At 41.9% G+C, this 18,831-nt stretch overlaps 1 protein-coding gene across 4 annotated transcripts in view; it reads right to left on the reverse strand.

The window, feature by feature from the left end:
• The window catches only part of syngap1b (synaptic Ras GTPase activating protein 1b), a 121,085-nt gene extending 103,471 nt beyond the window's left edge, over positions 1 to 17,614 (reverse strand). The window contains exons 1-3 of one of the 4 annotated variants that reach the window (XM_046398804.1): positions 17,601 to 17,614; positions 17,225 to 17,395; positions 15,630 to 15,700 (exon numbers count right to left, since the gene is read on the reverse strand). In XM_046398804.1, coding sequence (XP_046254760.1) covers positions 15,630 to 15,651 — 22 coding nt within the window. In that variant the 5' untranslated portion in view covers positions 15,652 to 15,700; positions 17,225 to 17,395; positions 17,601 to 17,614. Of the gene's footprint in view, positions 1 to 15,629; positions 15,720 to 17,224; positions 17,396 to 17,600 lie in introns of those variants that run through there. The other 3 variants (XM_046398802.1, XM_046398803.1, XM_046398806.1) reach the window with 3 other exon arrangements.
• Between the last annotated feature and the right edge of the window lie 1,217 nt (positions 17,615 to 18,831).

Consider the following 18,831-nt stretch of genomic DNA (forward strand, 5'->3'; position numbering starts at 1 on the left):
TATTTTGGATTTTTTTGACTGGGTTAACTGTCACATTTTGGCAGAGTTAAAGGTCACTTGTGATATGATGCTTAGTCGTGAGTCCTAACTGTAGTATGAAGAACCATGTGTCATATATGTTTTTGTTAGGCTCTTTCCTTATTGTCAAGTACGGACATTTTGCTGATTTAAAGCTAAAGCTATTACCTACATTTTTATCTGGCTTACTTCACACATAAGCTAGTTCAGGTGCTAGTTATTCATACGCTGCTAGAATTAACTCTAGTCGCAGCATGGGGGTCAAGTAGCTAACTGAAAAATGAACAAGCTAATCTTCATTTCAATCACATTTATCTTAATATATAAACAGACTAAATTAGTCTGCTGCTACTTGTGAATTCTAGCAGCCAACTAATCACTAGTAGCACAACTAGCTGAAGTGTAATGCTAAGTAATGTAACCTGACAATAACAAGAGATTATAACGAACATAAATAAAATGTGAGATTTCTGATCGAGCATCATCCAGCCATCACATCAGATTTTCGTCCTCGACTCGTCGAGTTTGATGTCATATATGCAGAAACATGCTGGATGAAATTAAATGTTTGCTTGTTTGTCATTTGTAATATGTTAGGTTAAAAAAGTTATTTATTAGCATAGGCAACCGAAAAGGTCTGCGAAGGTCTACTTATTTAAGTTACCTTACAATCTGTTCACACATTGGCAATGCAAAGCAATTAATACATGTAAATTGCTTTACATCCTTACATATAATACCTTTAACAACAGAAGTATATTCGTTACTGTATTAGAAGTTAGTATAAGTAGTGTGAAAAGAAAAAGTGCCAGTAATTATACCACCATTTCTCATAATTCAGTGGCCATTTAACAACAGCAAAAGTCCATTTCACATGTATTCCCTTCCTAGTACTCATCCTTTTTGCATATATTCTGACTACCAGCCATCAACGCCGCCTTCCTACAGCTACTAAAAGAAAACTGTGTTTTTTAAATTTTATTTATTCATTTAATTGACCTTTATTTTGACTCTTGACCATTAATCTTAACTGGATGGGAGATTTTTCTTTTTTTTTTCTTTTATGTCACACAATGTTGTCGCAGAACTGAAAAGATTAGGTCAGCCATTATGCCTTAAGGAGGCACAAACCTACAAAGAAAGAATTCCATTAGTCTGGGTTCAGTGGAGTTTCAGTAACCCAAAGTCTAAATACGGCTTTTGTGCATGACAAGAATACAGAATTGCAAATAACAGTGAGGACCAGATTCACTAAATCGTTTGTGCCTCCTTGAAAACACATTCTGCCACAAGAAAGGTGTTATTTATGGTTTTTTGTCTTTCTTTTTTTTAAAATTTTATTTACAGATGCACCAGCCTGGGAGCAAAGATATCAACCTGTACAAATTTTCAGTGACACAGAGAGTGTTTCTGAGGTTGCTCTGAATTAGTTCAAAAACAAAAAATAACATGAGAAACAAAAAGTGGACAGTCGCGATCAAACAAATGGACACAAGCTCTGATCTGACCATTGCAGGAAACCGAACAGTGCAGACAGCTGTGGTTATGCACTGGTTGATTGAGATTGCAGTTTTTTGTGACGCTGACATTGCATTTTTTTCCCATTCAATAACAGCATGTCCCTCAAAGTATGTTTAATGACTTCATTACTTTTAGAAAACTTAAAAAAAAAAAAAGATTAATCAGGCGTAATCCGAGTCTCGGCCCGCCTTACTGATTAGTATTTCCACTGCAATATAACTATATTTTGATTCTATTCTGAGCTTGCAGATGTCTGAACTGCGCCTCTTACGCTCTCCTTCACTCAAAGAGTCTGCCTGGAAGTCAACCTGATTCTCTGATTGCATAATTAGCTGCTGTCTTAGTACATCAGACTTAAACTCAACACACGGTTGAGCCAAAAAATGAATTAAAGACAAATCTCGCCCGGGGGAGCTTGTGACTGCTTTTGGCATGAAAAAACAAATGTTAACATAGTGTCTATTGGTACAAACTATCACCTGATTTGCAGCCTCCATCTAAAAATATGCGTACATCTTTCAGAAACACATATCTATCAGACCGTCATTTGTTTGGCAGCAGTGAGATGAAGACCATAAGACCGACATGGTTTGTTCCACCTGGCCCATGTCTCAGCTGAATGAGCAGCCAGCATCTCTTCACTGGCAGAATGCTTCAGATAAGAGCTGCACACTGTGTTCAGCATGCTCTTCACAGACAGACACTGCACATTTCAATAATTCCACTAACATTTTGATCCCATCAGCTGAAACATCGATGGACTTGATTAAATTTATCTGTTGGGAGCGTTCTGAATAAAGTGTGCTGGGACTTATTACGTGTGGACTGCCTTGCTGTATTGAGTGCTTGCTGATTATTGTAAAATGTTTTTTTTTTTTTTGTTTTATTAAACAATTTCACCAGATTTGCACAGTTAAAATAATAATAATGTCAATTTATGCAGCTGCCATTCCTTATTGACACTTTCTGGTGCTGGCTTTTGGGGTTTTGGTACAGCTGAAGCCTTCAAAGCTATGTATTGACAGCAGATTTTTGTCCCTCAGTGTACCCTGAGGCCTCCCTTCTACAGTTACACTGGAAATGAATATATTTTCAGATGATTTGCTTTGATGGTAAAAACAAACAAACAAACAAACAAACTGATGATTGCTTGTTTAACTGTGAGCAAAGTTTTTAACCTCCGTATTAGGGTAGGACTGTGAAGTTCTAACCAGAAAGCAGCCGCAGCCACAGCCGCTGATGCTGCATGGTGTATGTCCGTGAACCGAGTGGCGCGAGCTACAAATAACTAAAGTTGAGGTTGGGCATCAGTAACAAGTAGAGTCAGACTATTATCTTACTCGGTTATGATAAAACCAGAGCTGGTGATTGTTGGGACGCAGAAAAGACAAGCCAAGATAGTTTTGTTGAGTCTTATTTTGTTTCTGTTAAGTTTGAATGAAGCAGATTTTAAGATGAATTAACAAGGCAGTTAAGACGATCTTGGTTCGGTAAAAGAGAGAAACTTGAATTCAGAAAGTTAGACTAAGCTGAGGAGGGGGGTGAACCAAACTATCTCCACTACACCAAGTGGTAGATCTATCACTGCATAGGCCAGGCCTGGGCTACCTGGTTAGCACGCTAACTTCCTTAGCTATCGCTTTAACACAATATATAGACATCTAGACATCGAGACAGTCGGTTTGTACAGCTACACAAGTGTGCACATTAACCACAAACTGGACTGGTTGGACAACACTAGTGTCCTTTACAAGAAGGGACAAAGTCAAGCAGTCAGAGTCTTCAACAGCAGTGTATCCTACAACTGCTGCTGTGATTCTACAGGACTACCTACATCCTCAGGACAACATCCTGGAAGTCGCTATTTATTTACTCTTCATGTTTGCACTACTTGTACAAAACAGACATTTTATTTTTTCCACCTTTTCCACCTGTGCAATGATCAAACACACCGTGATATTCAACTTAGTCAATATCATCCGACTACTATGGTAATTTTGTAGGCTATAAAGGGATCATCCAACATCCAAATGGAGCCAGTGGCGTTTGTGCTGGGTAATCTGACCCCATGGAGGTGCATCGAAGGCCACAGGAAGCTGCAGCTGAGGTTGGATGTATTACTGACAACATCCACAACAACTAGGATCCATGTCTACTATGACCAGGAGAACTTAAATGTCCTCTGAAACATTAACCAGGGTGTTTTGACAGCTTCCACTCCACAGTTCTTAGATATTCATGACTACATGGCACACCATCACTGTACTGTCACTTCATCAGTGCACATGCTTGTAAACTCCATTAACTATGGGGCTGTCAGAGCTTTGGTGTACGAGACAAAAATATGCTTTCTCGCATACATCTTCCAACAGGGCTAACACATTCTCTCATTTTTCACAGCTCACTTTTGAGCAAGCAAGTGCATGATGCATGAACCACACACACACACACACACACACACACACACACACACACACATTGAGAGCGTGATGAGAATATTTGGAACACCTGCCTGACACAGAGCTCCAACCTCTCTAACCCGTGTCCTCCGTTTCATCCACCTTCACACTTTGTCGTGGTTGAGGTAAATTTGCTGTAGCAGATGGAATTAACAAGGGGTCCCATGGTCCATCTGGTCTACTGTATAGAAAAAGCAGGTGTTCCTGTTTTGTGTGTGTATGTGTTTGTCCAGTTGATGCCAGGTTCCCTGATAGGAATGGTATCAAGCAAAATTTGACATCTAAGCCTTAACCTTCAATAAAAGTATTAAAAACTTGCTTGGTATTATCAACGTTATTTTGTAAACACAGTATGACAATGTCTTTATCACTAGCTGCAATAACTAAGGTAGCATTCGTTTGGAGTTGTGACCTGAATCTGAATCCAATATTCACTGTCGTCACAGCTCTGTGTATCAGACTCTGTAGCTGCCACATGGTCCTCTACGGTCACCAGCTAGTTCCTAAAAGTGTCAGAGAGGACACAAAGGTGACAGCAAAACAAAACAAAATAAAGTACAGGGCTGGACGGCTAAACGACAAGCTGAAACATGTTACAAACCTCTGTAAGGCCAAGTTGAGATTCAGATTAGAAGCAATTCCTGATTTTCTTTTCTAAAAATATCCATAATAGCCAGTAAAATAAGTTCAATGTGTGTGTTTTTGCTTTTCTTTATGTGTGTGTGTGTGTGTGTGTGTGTGTGTGTGTGTGTGTGTGTGTGTGAGTGCTTAAGGATGCAGGCCAGCGTGCACGTATGTAAAACATCAGCTGCTCCTTCAGTATTAGTGTGTTTATGGGAACCGTCACCGTGTGCTCATTCACTCATCTCCATTACTGTTACTGATGATGTCAGACACTACAAAGTGATGTCACTTCCAGCTCCCTGAGAGCTCACCTCAGGCCCCCAGCTGCTCTGTTCTGCCTCTAACACGAATGGACGTACATCTCAAATGGAAGCACATCCGCCTTCACTACAAACAAGACATAAGCAGTGGGTCTCCAGTGTGCAGCAGCCATTCCTGCCAGACACCATTACTTCACATCTTCACTACAAATTCATGGCAAGTTAAGTGAATGCATAACACTCTCCCCTCCCTGGAGGGTCTGAGAGGTGCGCATGTGACTGAAAGTTCTGCCGGTTCAAATCTGTCAGCCTGCCAGGAAAATTCTCAGCAGGGATCGTCGGTGACAGACGTTCTCCTGTCCCTCAACAACAATCAGCAACTGGGCGAGGCAGCTGAACCCCAGCTGGTCCAGCAGGGCTGCAAAGCAATCACCTGAGGAACGCTGCAGCTGCATGAGGCATCTCTAAAGTGCCTGAATATGTAACTACATGAATGAGGAGAAGTGGAGGGGGCGGGAGGTGGAGGTGTGCAGACAGAGCATGTTTAGCAAAACCTTCCCTGGATAAATAAATGTTTTAAAATAACTCACTTTTAAATCCTGTGATATAAACTATAAAGTGAAGGAGACTCAGGAACTTCATAAATGCATTTACTGGTTCACGTTGTTTTGTGATTTCCTGCCTCCTTTTGCATTACAACAGAAATAAAGTCCAAGAATGAGCATGTACAGGAAGATTACTGGGTTTGTACGAAGTGCACGCTCTGTCTTTGGGGGACAGCTTGGCATTCATTTTATGCAAGTCAGCTCTTCCTGTTCCCCTACAGTTTATTAGCTCCACATCTCTTCTCCACTCGCTTGTTCAACGGTTGGGGATGTGATGACATCAGACACAAACCCTTTTCACCGATTAAACCAGTCAGATAAGAGTCCTGTTATCATGTCAGATGTTTTCTCTACTGATTCTGCAAGCTAAAGATACCGTGTCCTGCTGGCACCACCGATGAAAACATGATGACAGCCGAATGAGAGCTGCACACAAACTGACATCCCAGGACTGCCCGAGATGCAAACCAAACCTCTGTTTCCTTTCTTTAAGATGTCAGATCCTGAATCTAAAATACACACTCACCACCACAGTTCATGCTGCAGTTGGTTTTGCTCAAATTCCTACTAGGTCACTACATTCACAATTTAACATATTTTAAATCTAGCTTAGTGCTAGATCTCTCAGAGACCTTGAAGTAAAGGAATAATTAATAAACGCTCACACAAACCTGAGTACAACCATATTACATCCCCTGAGTGAAAACAACCCAACATACAGCAGTTCTGTCACATGTTCATTTTCCGCTACATTACGTGTGTTACATAAAGCCAGGCTCCAGTACCTGGAGGTCATAACGTGGTGGCAAACCACTTGGATTGTAGCATCTGCAGGGCAAACTTCCACCCATAAATAATGTCAGCATGTGCCAGAGCTCAGAGCAGTTAGGAAATGTTAACAATGTGGCTTGCACACAGCTGTGGACACCGCAAGGACTCATGACCAGAGAAGCTCAGTAGTTGTGACTTCATCTAAACATTCTCCTCCACAATACAACAAATACTGCAATGCTAAAAATGGCTTCTTCCGTGCAGCGATCTTTGAATAGGAGCATGTGTTTCCTTATGGTCTTAAATGACACTAGTAAATATTAGCTGCTCTTGAGTGGGGCTTGCATTTTACAAGTTTAAACGTGAGAGTGAAGTGAGAACCCAAAATTAAAAGTGTGGATTTGGCATCCTCGAAGCCCTTCTCATCACCATCTATTTCTACCTGTTTGACAGTGCCATTTATCAGAACTAACAGCCTTGTTGTTCTGTTCCACTGAGTCCCATTCAGAAAAAAGCATATCACTACTATGGACTGCCATGCTCGATCAAACATAAGACTTATACATAAAATTGAAGTTCTTTTTCACAATCCTCTCTAATTCTGATCATTAATACTGTCGAATAAATGCTCATCTCTTCAGTGCAGTAACATGCCTGGATGTGTTCTGATACAGTAGAGAAATACTCAAATCGTGTGTGGGACTGTGTGAAAAGGAGGCTAAATTTACCATCAGCTGTTGAGTGAGCCTGCTAACCTTTATGAGGTCCTTTGAGTGCAGGTAAAACATCACCACACATGTATTACACACAATGACACGAATACAGAGGCACAAAAAAACCACAGGCACACACAAATATGGTGCACATAATCGTTTTTGTGAAACTCTCAGGTAACAAATTGTTCTAATCCACGTCTAAAATCGAGGCAGAACCAACATAATCTATTAAAAAAACACAAAAAATATCATATCGACCTGAAAAAACCTTTCAAATGGTAATGAAGGACTTTGAAGTGTTGAGATGTGTTCACATCAGCATAAAAAGAGTTTCATTTGAAACAGTGATTAATCAAATTTTACTTCACAAACTTAGCTTGAGAGAGCAGCAAGCATGTACAATATTCAATGAATTAGAGAACCAGGGAAAAGTACAGTGAAGATCACAATACTGCTGTTCATATTTGTTATTCAGTTGAATTGTATTTAAAATTCAAAGAAATCCACTAGGAAAAAGAACTTCTCTTTTTTTTTAAAAAAGAAAAAAAATTCAATAAATGCAAGTCAGTGTGTAAATAACCATGAAAAATAACCATGATCTCAATATTTACCAAAACAATCATGAGTATGATTTTTCCCACAAGCCAGACATCAACCATCTAAAAAAGATGACTAACGTATGCTTCGTTATAAACATAATGCTTATGTTGAATTGTGATCTGTGGATGAGGATTTTGCTGTTGTTGATTCTCACATGCTGTGTAAAGACGTGTCAGTGGTCTCCTGTCCCGACAGAGGCCGAGTCACATTCAGATATCTTCTGAAATATTTACACAAATATGGATTTACAAGTCGAAAATCAACAAAACAACCATGTCACTTGGCCACCTCTCAATGATTGCACTAGATGGCAAACAACTTAATCAGTGCAGAGTACAGCTGGTACTGCTCATACTGCCTGCGTCTTATCAAAGTTTCCAACCCAACACTTCACCTCACTTTCTTATTTTAATAAGCTATGCACATTAAAATGGAATCCAACCCAGCGCCGAGGCAGCTGAGGCCTTCCATAAAGCCACCGCCGATAACGAAGAAGCAGCTGCTGTGCTCTGCTTGCCGTGCCGCTCTAAACTTGATTGTCACAGCTTAGATTATTTCTGAATGCCTAACATAACACATTGGCAGAAAATAGTTTATGGCTGCGAGTAACAGTTAATATCACTATTGATTAATGTTTTGATTACTCACCCGATTAACCTCTTTAACAGTCGAAAGCCCAAAGAAAATTCAGTATTTACTATCACATAAACCAAAGACAAGCAACAGGTTCTCTCATTTGAAAGACTGGAACTGGGAAATGTTTGGCAGTTTTGCCAGAAAAATGTAATAAAACTAAGCTGACTGTTTCTGCCCTACAAATGGTGTCTGGAAAGTTTATTGCATAAACCCACATGCTGTTAATGTTTCACATATTCTATTTCTTTATTTGATCATTTCAAATGTGGGGGGGGAAGATGCATCCGGTTAATCATTTATTCATTCAATCTCTCTGCCCACTTAATCCTTTTCTGGCACACCTGGGGCCACAGCCTATCCCAGCATGCACTGGGTGGATGGCAGGACATTGGGCAGGTCGCCAGTTCATCACAGGTTGAGCGCAGATAGGCAGACATCCGCTCACGCTCACATTCATACCTACAGGCAATTTAGAGTCTCCACTCTGCCTGACTTGCACATCTTTGAATGTGGGAGGAAACCAGAGAAAACCCACACAAAACGTGCAAACTCGGCACAGGCAGAGCCAAAGATCAAACCTGGGTCTTCGTGCTGTGAGGCGAGAGTGTAAAACCTTAAACTACTAAACCTGTGGTGGTTACTTTCATGAACACATCAAGTGCAGTGGAACACTGCTCTGGACATGAGTGGGATCTTATAGTGACCAGTTAAACGTATGTAGGCTCAGGACGGAGCCTGCCGCTATCCACATTAAATAAAACTCATTTTGCGTGGTGAACACAAGTGCAAGTAACATTTCCAAAGCTGATTAATGTGGCAGTTATTTTATCAATCAATCAATCAATTGCTTGGACCATATAATGTCAGAAAATAGTGAAAAAGCTTTAATTTCCCAGATCCCAAGAAATCCATTTACAATTAGAAAGAACAGAGAAAGGCAGCAAATCCTCACATTTGACAAGTCGAAAGTCACCAGTTATGTTTGCAAATGCCCTTATGGATTATCAAAATACACCACTGAGACAAACGTGACACCTGACCATTACACCATTACACCGACTTCAATGACACGACTTTCTAAATACACACTTTGCAGTTACAACAGAGCAAAGCAAATCCAGATTGCAAGCTACAAAATAACATTTCCCCCCATGAACCGTACAGGACCTGCTTTCAATCACATTTCCTTTTTTGGAATTTTTTTTTGATTCTCACTTATTTTTGACAGTTTTGTCACAGTTTTGTCACACCCTGTGTGATTATTATTTAGCAAAAATAAAATATTTGTTGATATTCTACCAGTCACACCAGAATCTTTGCATGTTGCCACATCTTTAGACCAAAAATAGCTTCTTTACTGCTCTAAAATCTGTTGTGCTTTCAGGTCAGAACTATTCATGTGTATGTATGTTTACAAGAGTTGGGGTAACACAGAACTAAAAACAATACAATATAAACTTGCACGAATATGGCCAACTATAACAAACAAAATGTTCCTCATATGAGGCAGAAAATGTACTGTATCCTGAACATTCCCAGTGTTATATTTCACACTTCTTCCGGATTTTAATGGACTCTTGGTTCATCGCAGCTGGTACTGCACAATAAATTTGATAACCTCATGTGACCACTTCTGTCTGGCTCAGACACACAACCAAACAGTGCACAAATGAAAAATGAGTATAAGCAAACACACAAAGAGAGGTAAAAATAGAAAGAAATGTCTGAAAAGACTCTACAGGTGCCTGACTAAACACCCCAGCAGTGCAGTACAGGCTTGTTCAGTGTGGTGTAGCATGAGAGCAATGTATTCCTCATTCAGAAATTGATAGCCTGACATTGATATTTAATCCAGCTTCAAGCTTCAGCACACAGACATGTTATTTTTTCCTATTAATTTCAGAGGCCATTATTACCACAGATTACAGCCTGTGGCAGCAGCCCTTATTTAAATGGCCCCTAAGCTACTTCAGGGACTTGAAATGTACCACGTCAAAGGAGAAGATAAAAATTTCCCCCCAGTGTAATGTATATATTTTTAATTATGCACAACATTACTTCACACAGAGTGGCACGGTGGTCCAGTGGTTAGCTTTCACAGTCTCACAGCAAGAGGGTTTTGGGTTCGAGTCTCGGTCTGAGCCCTTCTGTGTGGCGTTTGTATGTTCTCCCTGTTTTCTCCAGGTACTCCGGTTTCCTCCATCAGTCCCAAAAACATACACATTTGTTTAATTATTTACTTCGCATTGCCCCTTGATGTGAGATTGTTGATCTTTATGTGCCCTGTGAGTGACTGGCGTACCTGTTGTCAGGTGGGATAGGCTCCAACCCCCACCCCCCACCTCCTTGTGACCCTGGCAGATAAAGCGGGTATAGAAAATGATTGTATTATTTAAACAAAGGCCTTTTCAGCCTGCAGAAATTATGTGAAACAATTTGGATTTCACGCTATGTTTAATAAGAAAAGTCACGTAATTTGTGACACTTCATGCATCACACACAGTTTGACAACTTTTACTTCTATGCAAGCTATCGGGGTCACATTTTTAAATGGCAAATTTAAAACAACAACAACAACAAAAGTTCAGTATCATACAATTAAACAAACTGTCCCCTGTAAGTGTTATGGAGAGTAAACCTCAATGCATACATTTGAATGAGTAATATCCCTTCATGCCATGAGTTCTTAAAAAAAAAAAGTCCATCCATTGATCACCCCATGACTCATTAGTGACATAGGTGCAGTAACTTCTCACACTGCCTAGGGTATTTGGCTAAAACCTCATAGTTCTGAATCACGGGCATCCATGGCATTCGATGACATCATGCCTGCAAACCTTATGAGCCAACCACATCCAGTGGGAGATCATTATCCCGGATTGGCAGCCCACTGATTGGCTCAGGAGAGAGGAGGCAGCTCATCCTGACCTTTTTGCTGTGAGTGAATCCTGACAAGATCAATCAAGGCATTTTCTCTCTCTGTCTTCCTCTCTCTCTCTCTCCACACAAACCCATTGAGTCATTCCACTCAGGCTTTGCAGCAGAATTGAATTACCCACCCACCCAAAGTGTAGCTGAAGCTAAAAGCCACTCCTCCCAGCAACTCCAGCAGCCCGCATGTAGATTCCCCACAGTGTCGCTAAAGCACGTCAAGGTTCTTAGAGGATAAGGGTCTGGGCATTCTTTACTGAAGCTACTTTAGTGTTGCAGGACAGATAGGGGGAAAAGAGAAACGAGGATCAGCTGAAGACTGAATTCAATATATTGATACTGAGCAAAAAGACAGTATTAATTAATTGCTTGCCCAAAATAAACCATTTGCAGAAAGTCCACAAAGTAAGAATTCCTTGTCTGTGCAGGGTTACAACAGCAGTATACCTTTACACTGTATGCAGATGACAGACTGTACTACTGGGGCCAGACATGATAGAAAATGCATCTGCAGTAAAATGTCACTTCATGTTCTTGCCTGGGGCATCAGTATTTCCACTTGTTAGATTATAAACTGGTCTACATGGCCATAGTCCTTAAATATTTTCTGCTCCTGAGGTCAGCTATTGATTGATCTCCAGGGTATCAAAGACATTCGAGTGTCTGCCAGGTACTCCAGGTTTAAAGCGAGCTTAGCAAGCGACTGCCACGCGCCGCCCTGAGCGCTTACTCATCGGGTCCTTTCACACGCTGATAAATAAGTAAAATTTGTATGCAAAATGTGTTGTGCAAGTGCATTCAAATGAAGGCCTGTTGAACGCTGATTGACTTACTGTCCGCGAGCCACAATAATGACACGAGTTGACATGATACTTCCTCAGTATCGTTACATCATTGCACGTCTTTGGCCAGAAAGCTTTGGGGACACTTGAAACAGCTGAAGGCACAGTCTGGTTTGACATTTAGAAGTGCTGACTTCCCACATCTAGAGGGGATTCAGTCAGAAAACTTGAAACGTCCCTGAACTTGGACAGGGGGGCTCTTTGATTCGCGAAACATCACATCACTAAAGCTCTGTCAACACCAGCCGAGAAGCTCTCCCCGGCTGGACAATTCAGCCCTACATGTGTGATTAAAAGCAAATCACTCCTCCCGAATGCTCATCGGCAGTCGTCTCTGCCGCTAATTCGACACAACACTTGAAAAAGCCGCCGCGAACGCAACTCCAGCACACTCAGTGCCCCATCAGAGAATGAATGGGCTCTCTCTTTTTGACAGATCATCTAGTGCACCAGGGCTAGATGGATCTCTCGCATGCAGTACAGTAATAGCCGAACAGATGATGGTTCTTGGCACAGCCTGAGTAGTGGAGGGGTGTAAGACAGTCCCTTATGTCACATGGGAGAAAGAGAGGGAAGGAGAAGGAGGGAGAAGAGGAGTGCTGCAGTGCATTGGCGGTGGCCATGCTTGACAGGAGCTGCTGTATCAAACTACTGTAAAATCGACAAGGCCAGGGATAGCTCAGTGGCTGGCTGCTTGCTTCCACAGTGTCCATCTGCACTCATGGATGCAGCCATTGTGGAGATGGGAAAAGATGGAGAGAGAGAGAGAGAGAGAGAGAGAGAGAGAGAGAGAGAGAGAGAGAGAGAGGGAGAAGAAACAGTGAGGGGGTAGGAGAGCATGTGTGTGTGTGTGTGTGTGTGTGGGTGGTTCAGCACGAGGGGGGGTCGACCACAGCGGAGGTGAGAGAGAGGAAAAGAAGGAGAAAGAGATAGACTGAAAGGAGGTGTGAGTTTAAGAGAGCAAATGAGCGAGGGAAAAAACAAAAAAAAAGAAGATTTAGCCAAGATAGGAAGGCCCATCTCTGCTGCCGCTGCTGCTGCCTGCCTCCCACTAACTGCCTGTTCATGTGAGCCCGTACTTGGCATGACTGCAAATGGCTTGCCTGGTACATTGGCCTAACACGCTCGTCAATGTGGGCTCAAATACATCTGCAAGAATGTTGGAGGCTTTCGTCCGTCTCCCCCCTCTCCCCTGCTCTCCACCGTTATGTGGATCTATATCTCATGTCACACTAATATCAGCAATCTTAGCACATATTTTATCTGTAGATGTTGAGTCACTGTGTGGCAGTAAATATCACACAGTGTTACATAATCGCTTTGAGTAACCATGGAGCTTCTAATGTATAGGTAGACAGGGAGAGATGGATGGAGTATCTGTCTAGATATCCAGCTGCTTGGACAAAATGCATCCTATTATACTTATTTTCTCGCCTTATTATGGATGTTATAAGATGTTCAAATAACATTGATGTAAATGTGAGAAAACAGGCACAATTTAGATGCTGGAACCAGCAGGTCCACTTATTTCCAAGGATCATTTCTGACAAAAAAAAATCTGTTGATTCACTTTCTGTGAATAGTTTTGGCATGGATTCCCAACTAAAATTTTTAGCATATACATACATGTAAGGGGACACATATGGAGATATGGCAGTATAAACCATACACAGCACAGGTTTACAGGTGTTTTAAATACCACTGCTGCAACCATGAAGTTAAAAGTGTAAACCGCAGACTGTTGAGTCTCCATATTGGTATGATTTACAGTCCAGCTTACGGCTAAACCCTCAGCAGTTGTACCAAATTGGATAAGACTAAACACTGCTTAGCTCCGAAAAACAATGTCTAAAATGAAACACCACTGTGCGATCACAGAGGAAGAGCACTCAGTGCCATCGCTGGCAGGTTTTGAAGGTGCAGCACTGTGCTCACAATTTCCTGGCAATGACTCTCAGAGTGGGCCTGCATGCACGCACACACACACACACACACACACACACAGCAGCAGCAGCATAGCATCTCATGAACATTATGCAACCAACTTGTATGGCTGCACTTGCACAAGGGGGCATTTTGGCCATTATCTGCTCTGCTCTGAGGGAATAAAAAGCAGAGTGAAAAGGAGCCAAGCGTGCAGCCTCAGTTAAATCTGGTCTCTCTTTTCATGATGACTCCAGGGTCACGGCGAAGTCCAGGAGCTGAGAGTTTGTGTTTTTCAGGTCGAGATAAGTCTCCATTTTGGAGGCAACCCGTGCTGTTCGACGAGGGGTTACGGGTCCGCGAGTGTGTGCTTGTAACCACACATAAAACATCACTCTCTCTCTCACCCTAACAGTCACATGCAGCACACCTCCACTCTCTCCTGAACCCACACACCGACTACACTGCCGCTCTCTTTCTCTCTCTCTATCACACACACACACACACACACACACATCCTCCCCACAGTTTCCAGCATCTACCCTCCTTGATGAGAGGTACTCACACAAACCACGACACCCCCAATCCTTCACGGTTCTTCCAAACTTTGCGCTGGGCGTTCCACCTCACTCCGGTTTGACTCTGGCTATCATGTTTGCCTTTTTCAAATTTTTTAAAATGCACTTATTTATTTATTTATTGATTTTGGTAAAATGAGCCCCTCTAGTAACACACACACTGCAAACTGAACATTTCGACTGGGTAGGTTTGAGGCAGCTCACTGCAGCACGCCTGCTCACATATAGCATTAGTCACAGTTGCAGTGCAATGATACCAAGGGAGAATCTGCCTTTACACTGAAGCGCCTTTCACCCACTCACGCCCGAGTATGGGGGGACTTAAAGAACACCAAGAATGAAGTAGCCTCTCGTTCTGGTCATCTACATATTTTAGTTGGCCAAAGTTTTTGCACTCGGGAGGCAGGATAAATTTCATAAGATGCTACACTACAGGAAAGTCCCCACAGGAATATTTCATAGGAGATAAAATATAATAAGCACACTCTAAACTCTTTATATTGCATGGAGGCTGCCTTTAAGGTTATGATTGGAATTTGACATCAGAAACCATTAAGTACAATGAGGGCAGTATAAACTTACACACTACGTGATCAGTCAGGTAGCATGTTCTCCATAAACTCCTTATGAGTACCATATGATGTATACTACAACACCACAGGATTATTATGGGAATATTTTAGGATCATTACGGCATTTTTCCCCCCACATCAACCCTGTGCGGATGCTCTCAGACGGCGGGATGCACTTGCAGGAGTGGACCGTGACACGAGTACACACGCATACCTTATTACAATACTATAATTGCCGCATGCACTTGTTCTATACGGACACACGCTGCGCTGGATCTGTGCGTGTGTGTATGTGTGTGTGTGTGTGTGAGCGTGCGTGTGTGGGCATCCATCTAGAAGGCACTCTAGGCTATTTCTATGCACCTGTCGGCTATGGTGCTTTTAGATATGCCTATTGCATATGATAGTGCCAGAGGGACAGATGGAGAAGAGAGGGACACAGAGAGAGAGAGAGAGAGGGAGAGAGGGAGAGGGAGAGAGAGAGAGAGTGGATGGTGAGGAACGGGGGAGGAGGACAGAAAAGAAAGATGCAGTGGAGGACAAAAAATATATAAAATATCTGTTCTGTCTTACCTTGAAAGGGAACATAGGACATGTTCCAACGGCATTGAACGTGGGCTTTGCGTCTCGGCAGTCTCTCGGTGCTCAGAAGTAACGGGGAACCAAATTAGAAATAAATCAGAAAAATAAAAATTAAAAAAAACAAATCACGCGATATAATGCTATTCACAGTTGGAGCCGAAGGTGAGGCCAATATTCCGCTGTTATAAAAACTGGCATCATAAATCCACGACCGCTTATAAAGCGCCCGGCTCCCGGTGCATAAAAAATACAGGATGCAGAAATGTGTGTATGTGTGTATATGTGTGTGTGTGCGTGTATGTATGTGTGTGAGAGTGTGTGTGTGAGTGTGTGTGTTTATTTGCACGCTGCTGCTGAGGTGTGAGGGTGAAACACGAGTGTGTGTGAGTGAGTGAGTGAGAGAGAGAGAGAGAGAGAGAGAAGGGGGTGGAGGACCGAGCACGCGCGCGCACGTGTGCGTGATTGTGTGTGTGTGTGTGTGTGTGTGTGTGGTGAGGGGGGGTGCGCACGTTTCACAATATCTATAACCTATCCTTATCCTGTGTGCACTTAGCGCTCGCTTATTGGAAAAGAAAAAAATATATATATAATAAAAAGGAAGTAATCATGAATAATGCTGCAGTGAGTGCAGCTTCACTGTACCGCTTCGGGCTACAGTGTGGGAGCTACAGCTAGTAGTTTAGCGTTGTGAGCTTGTATGTAGCTTGTATATAATACGGTTTTTGCATTGGCTCTCATGTCAGCGGGCCCATTAATAATTACACAGTGACACAGTGACACACACTAAGTCTCTGTATCAAAACTACGGGCTGGTTTCATTATCAGGGGTGATTAGCTTGCATTTATGTAGGCTATTAAATCTGTAAAAACATTTTGCTTGGCTCTTATAACTCTCAGCCTTTACATACCTGTTGAAAACAAGCTAACTGCTAGCTTCCGTGACACTCAGGGGCCCGACAATAAATTTACAATGAACATTAAAGTCGGATTCCACTTGACTACAACTACCGCTTGTCCCCAGCACATTTCAAAAAGGGAAAAAAAATCATACGATGCTGGATTGCACCTGACCAAACACAGGAACTGCATCAAGGAGAGAAGCTGTGGAGCCAAAATGGCGCCCTGAGGTGGACTATGCTGCCTTTGCGTGGCGTGGGAGAAATTACGAGTTAAGCTAATTCCTATGAAATATTCACAACGGGGTTCAAGTGTTAATGCTCACGTATGCAAGACGTTCAGGTTGTCGAGTTGTGATTAAAAATGAAAACATATCTACAAGTTCTGTAACGTTTGCAGTTATTTTAGCCTGTGTTTGATCTAACTGTCACAAGTACCAAACCTGAACTGGTTGCAGCTCTAAACGCTCAGTTAATTAAAAAAGGGACAGAAACAAGTTCAGGCACGCTGTGACTAATATAGCGACAGAGTCTGACACCCATGTTGTCGTCCTACTGTTCCTGATTCAAACAAAGGGCACATGTGTTCAGGTCGAAAAAAAATAATAATATACATAGCCAAAATGTCACTTTCTTGCCTTTTGTTTTTAACCAAAAACACTTCAATATGTACAGGTTCTCATAACTTACTTCACAGTTTCAGATGGACAGTTGAAGGCAGCACAGTGCAGTGTTGGTCTTTGGAGTAAACGCTGAGGTGTGGCTGCCACCTTGTGGTCAAAATCAGTAACTGCAGGCGTCGCTGGGGCCAAGAGTCCAACAACCAATCCAGAATCTTTTTGCCCTCCAAGATAAAACAGCGTATTTAACAGGGCAGGGCAGAGGAACCAAGGTGCTGGAATATGCCCTGTCCACTCCATTTTCCAGTCATTTCTGATTGAGGCTAAGATCAGGATGACACAGATTCTCATGGGAAGATAATTTTTAATTAATAATTTAAAATATAATATTTCTACTCATCCACTTCACCTTCTCAGTTTCAGTTAGATTCTCAATGCAACACACCTCCTCAGTACTGAGCCTTTTTCACTGCAGACCCTTGTCATAGTAGGAAAAGCACAGGTGTCAGTAATTAACAATGGCTCTGCATCATTAGAGCGCCCAGGTACGACAGTGAGCCAACACGCACAAGTTCAGTGGAACATTCAGTTAACATTTGTGTTATTCCACTGTGACATCTCAAAATGTCTTTTGTGAAAAAGACTTTTTGACATGCCTTCAGACAACAACCACAGGACCAAAGACGTGACTTCCCACAGACACCCAGAAAATAACCGCCATGCAAGTGTTTCTTTGCTTAGCTAGTTCAGTTCTGACTCAGCTGCTACAAAGTAGGCTAATACCTGTCACATTAAAACATAAATGATAAAAGACAATTAGATTTCAACTGTTTTTGCTTTGGGAAATAAAACATCACGTCACAGGACTTAGACAGAGATGTGGTATTAGTCTTTGGAGTCATTATTTAGGATTTACATTCATCTTGAAAAGTCATTGTAACCGGTACAAACACAAAGTAAACATCCGTCTTTCATGTTGGCAGCAGTAGTAAATCTTCTGCCAAAGGAGAAGCAGTTAATCTTTCCTACAGGACACAGTTGGCTGTGATGCAATTTATCCTCCCCATCACACTAATTTACAGGGATTCTCACCAACATCGTTTGATTAGTCTACCACCTACAGTGGAAGCGATCAATGACTGAAGAAAAAAAAACCCAAACCATAAGTCTGCATTTGCCTTAAAAATAAAAAGTGCCCCCACTGTTCAGAGCTGATGGACTATTTATAAATAGACTATGTACATTAGCTGATAAAAATAGCATCTGAGACATGTTTTGGAGCTGTTCACAGATCAGGCAGCTCTCCTAAGAGTTAATAACAATCTGGGCAATCATTTTTCTGACTTGAGTATAAGAATTTGCCCTTTTAAATTAAAAACAGTAGTTTGTTAATTTGTCTTATTTCATTCAGTGAGTGTGTGTGCTCTGACACACTTTCTGACCACTGACCCTGCCTTCATGTGATCGCATTCAGATGACAAACATCCTCAGTTCCTGTTCACAGAGCTGCTTTGTGCTCGGCTCAGCACCCAACAACACATCCACAACATTCTGACAGCAAGGCACCGTCTTGTTAAGATAAATTATAACATACACTATATAGACAAAAGTATCCTCTTTATGGGGCTGTTTTCTTAATGCTTCAGCACACCAAGACCTTTTGGACAATGCTATGCT

This window comes from Scatophagus argus, chromosome 9 (genome assembly GCF_020382885.2).
Source record: "Scatophagus argus isolate fScaArg1 chromosome 9, fScaArg1.pri, whole genome shotgun sequence".
Classification (NCBI taxonomy): domain Eukaryota; kingdom Metazoa; phylum Chordata; class Actinopteri; family Scatophagidae; genus Scatophagus; species Scatophagus argus.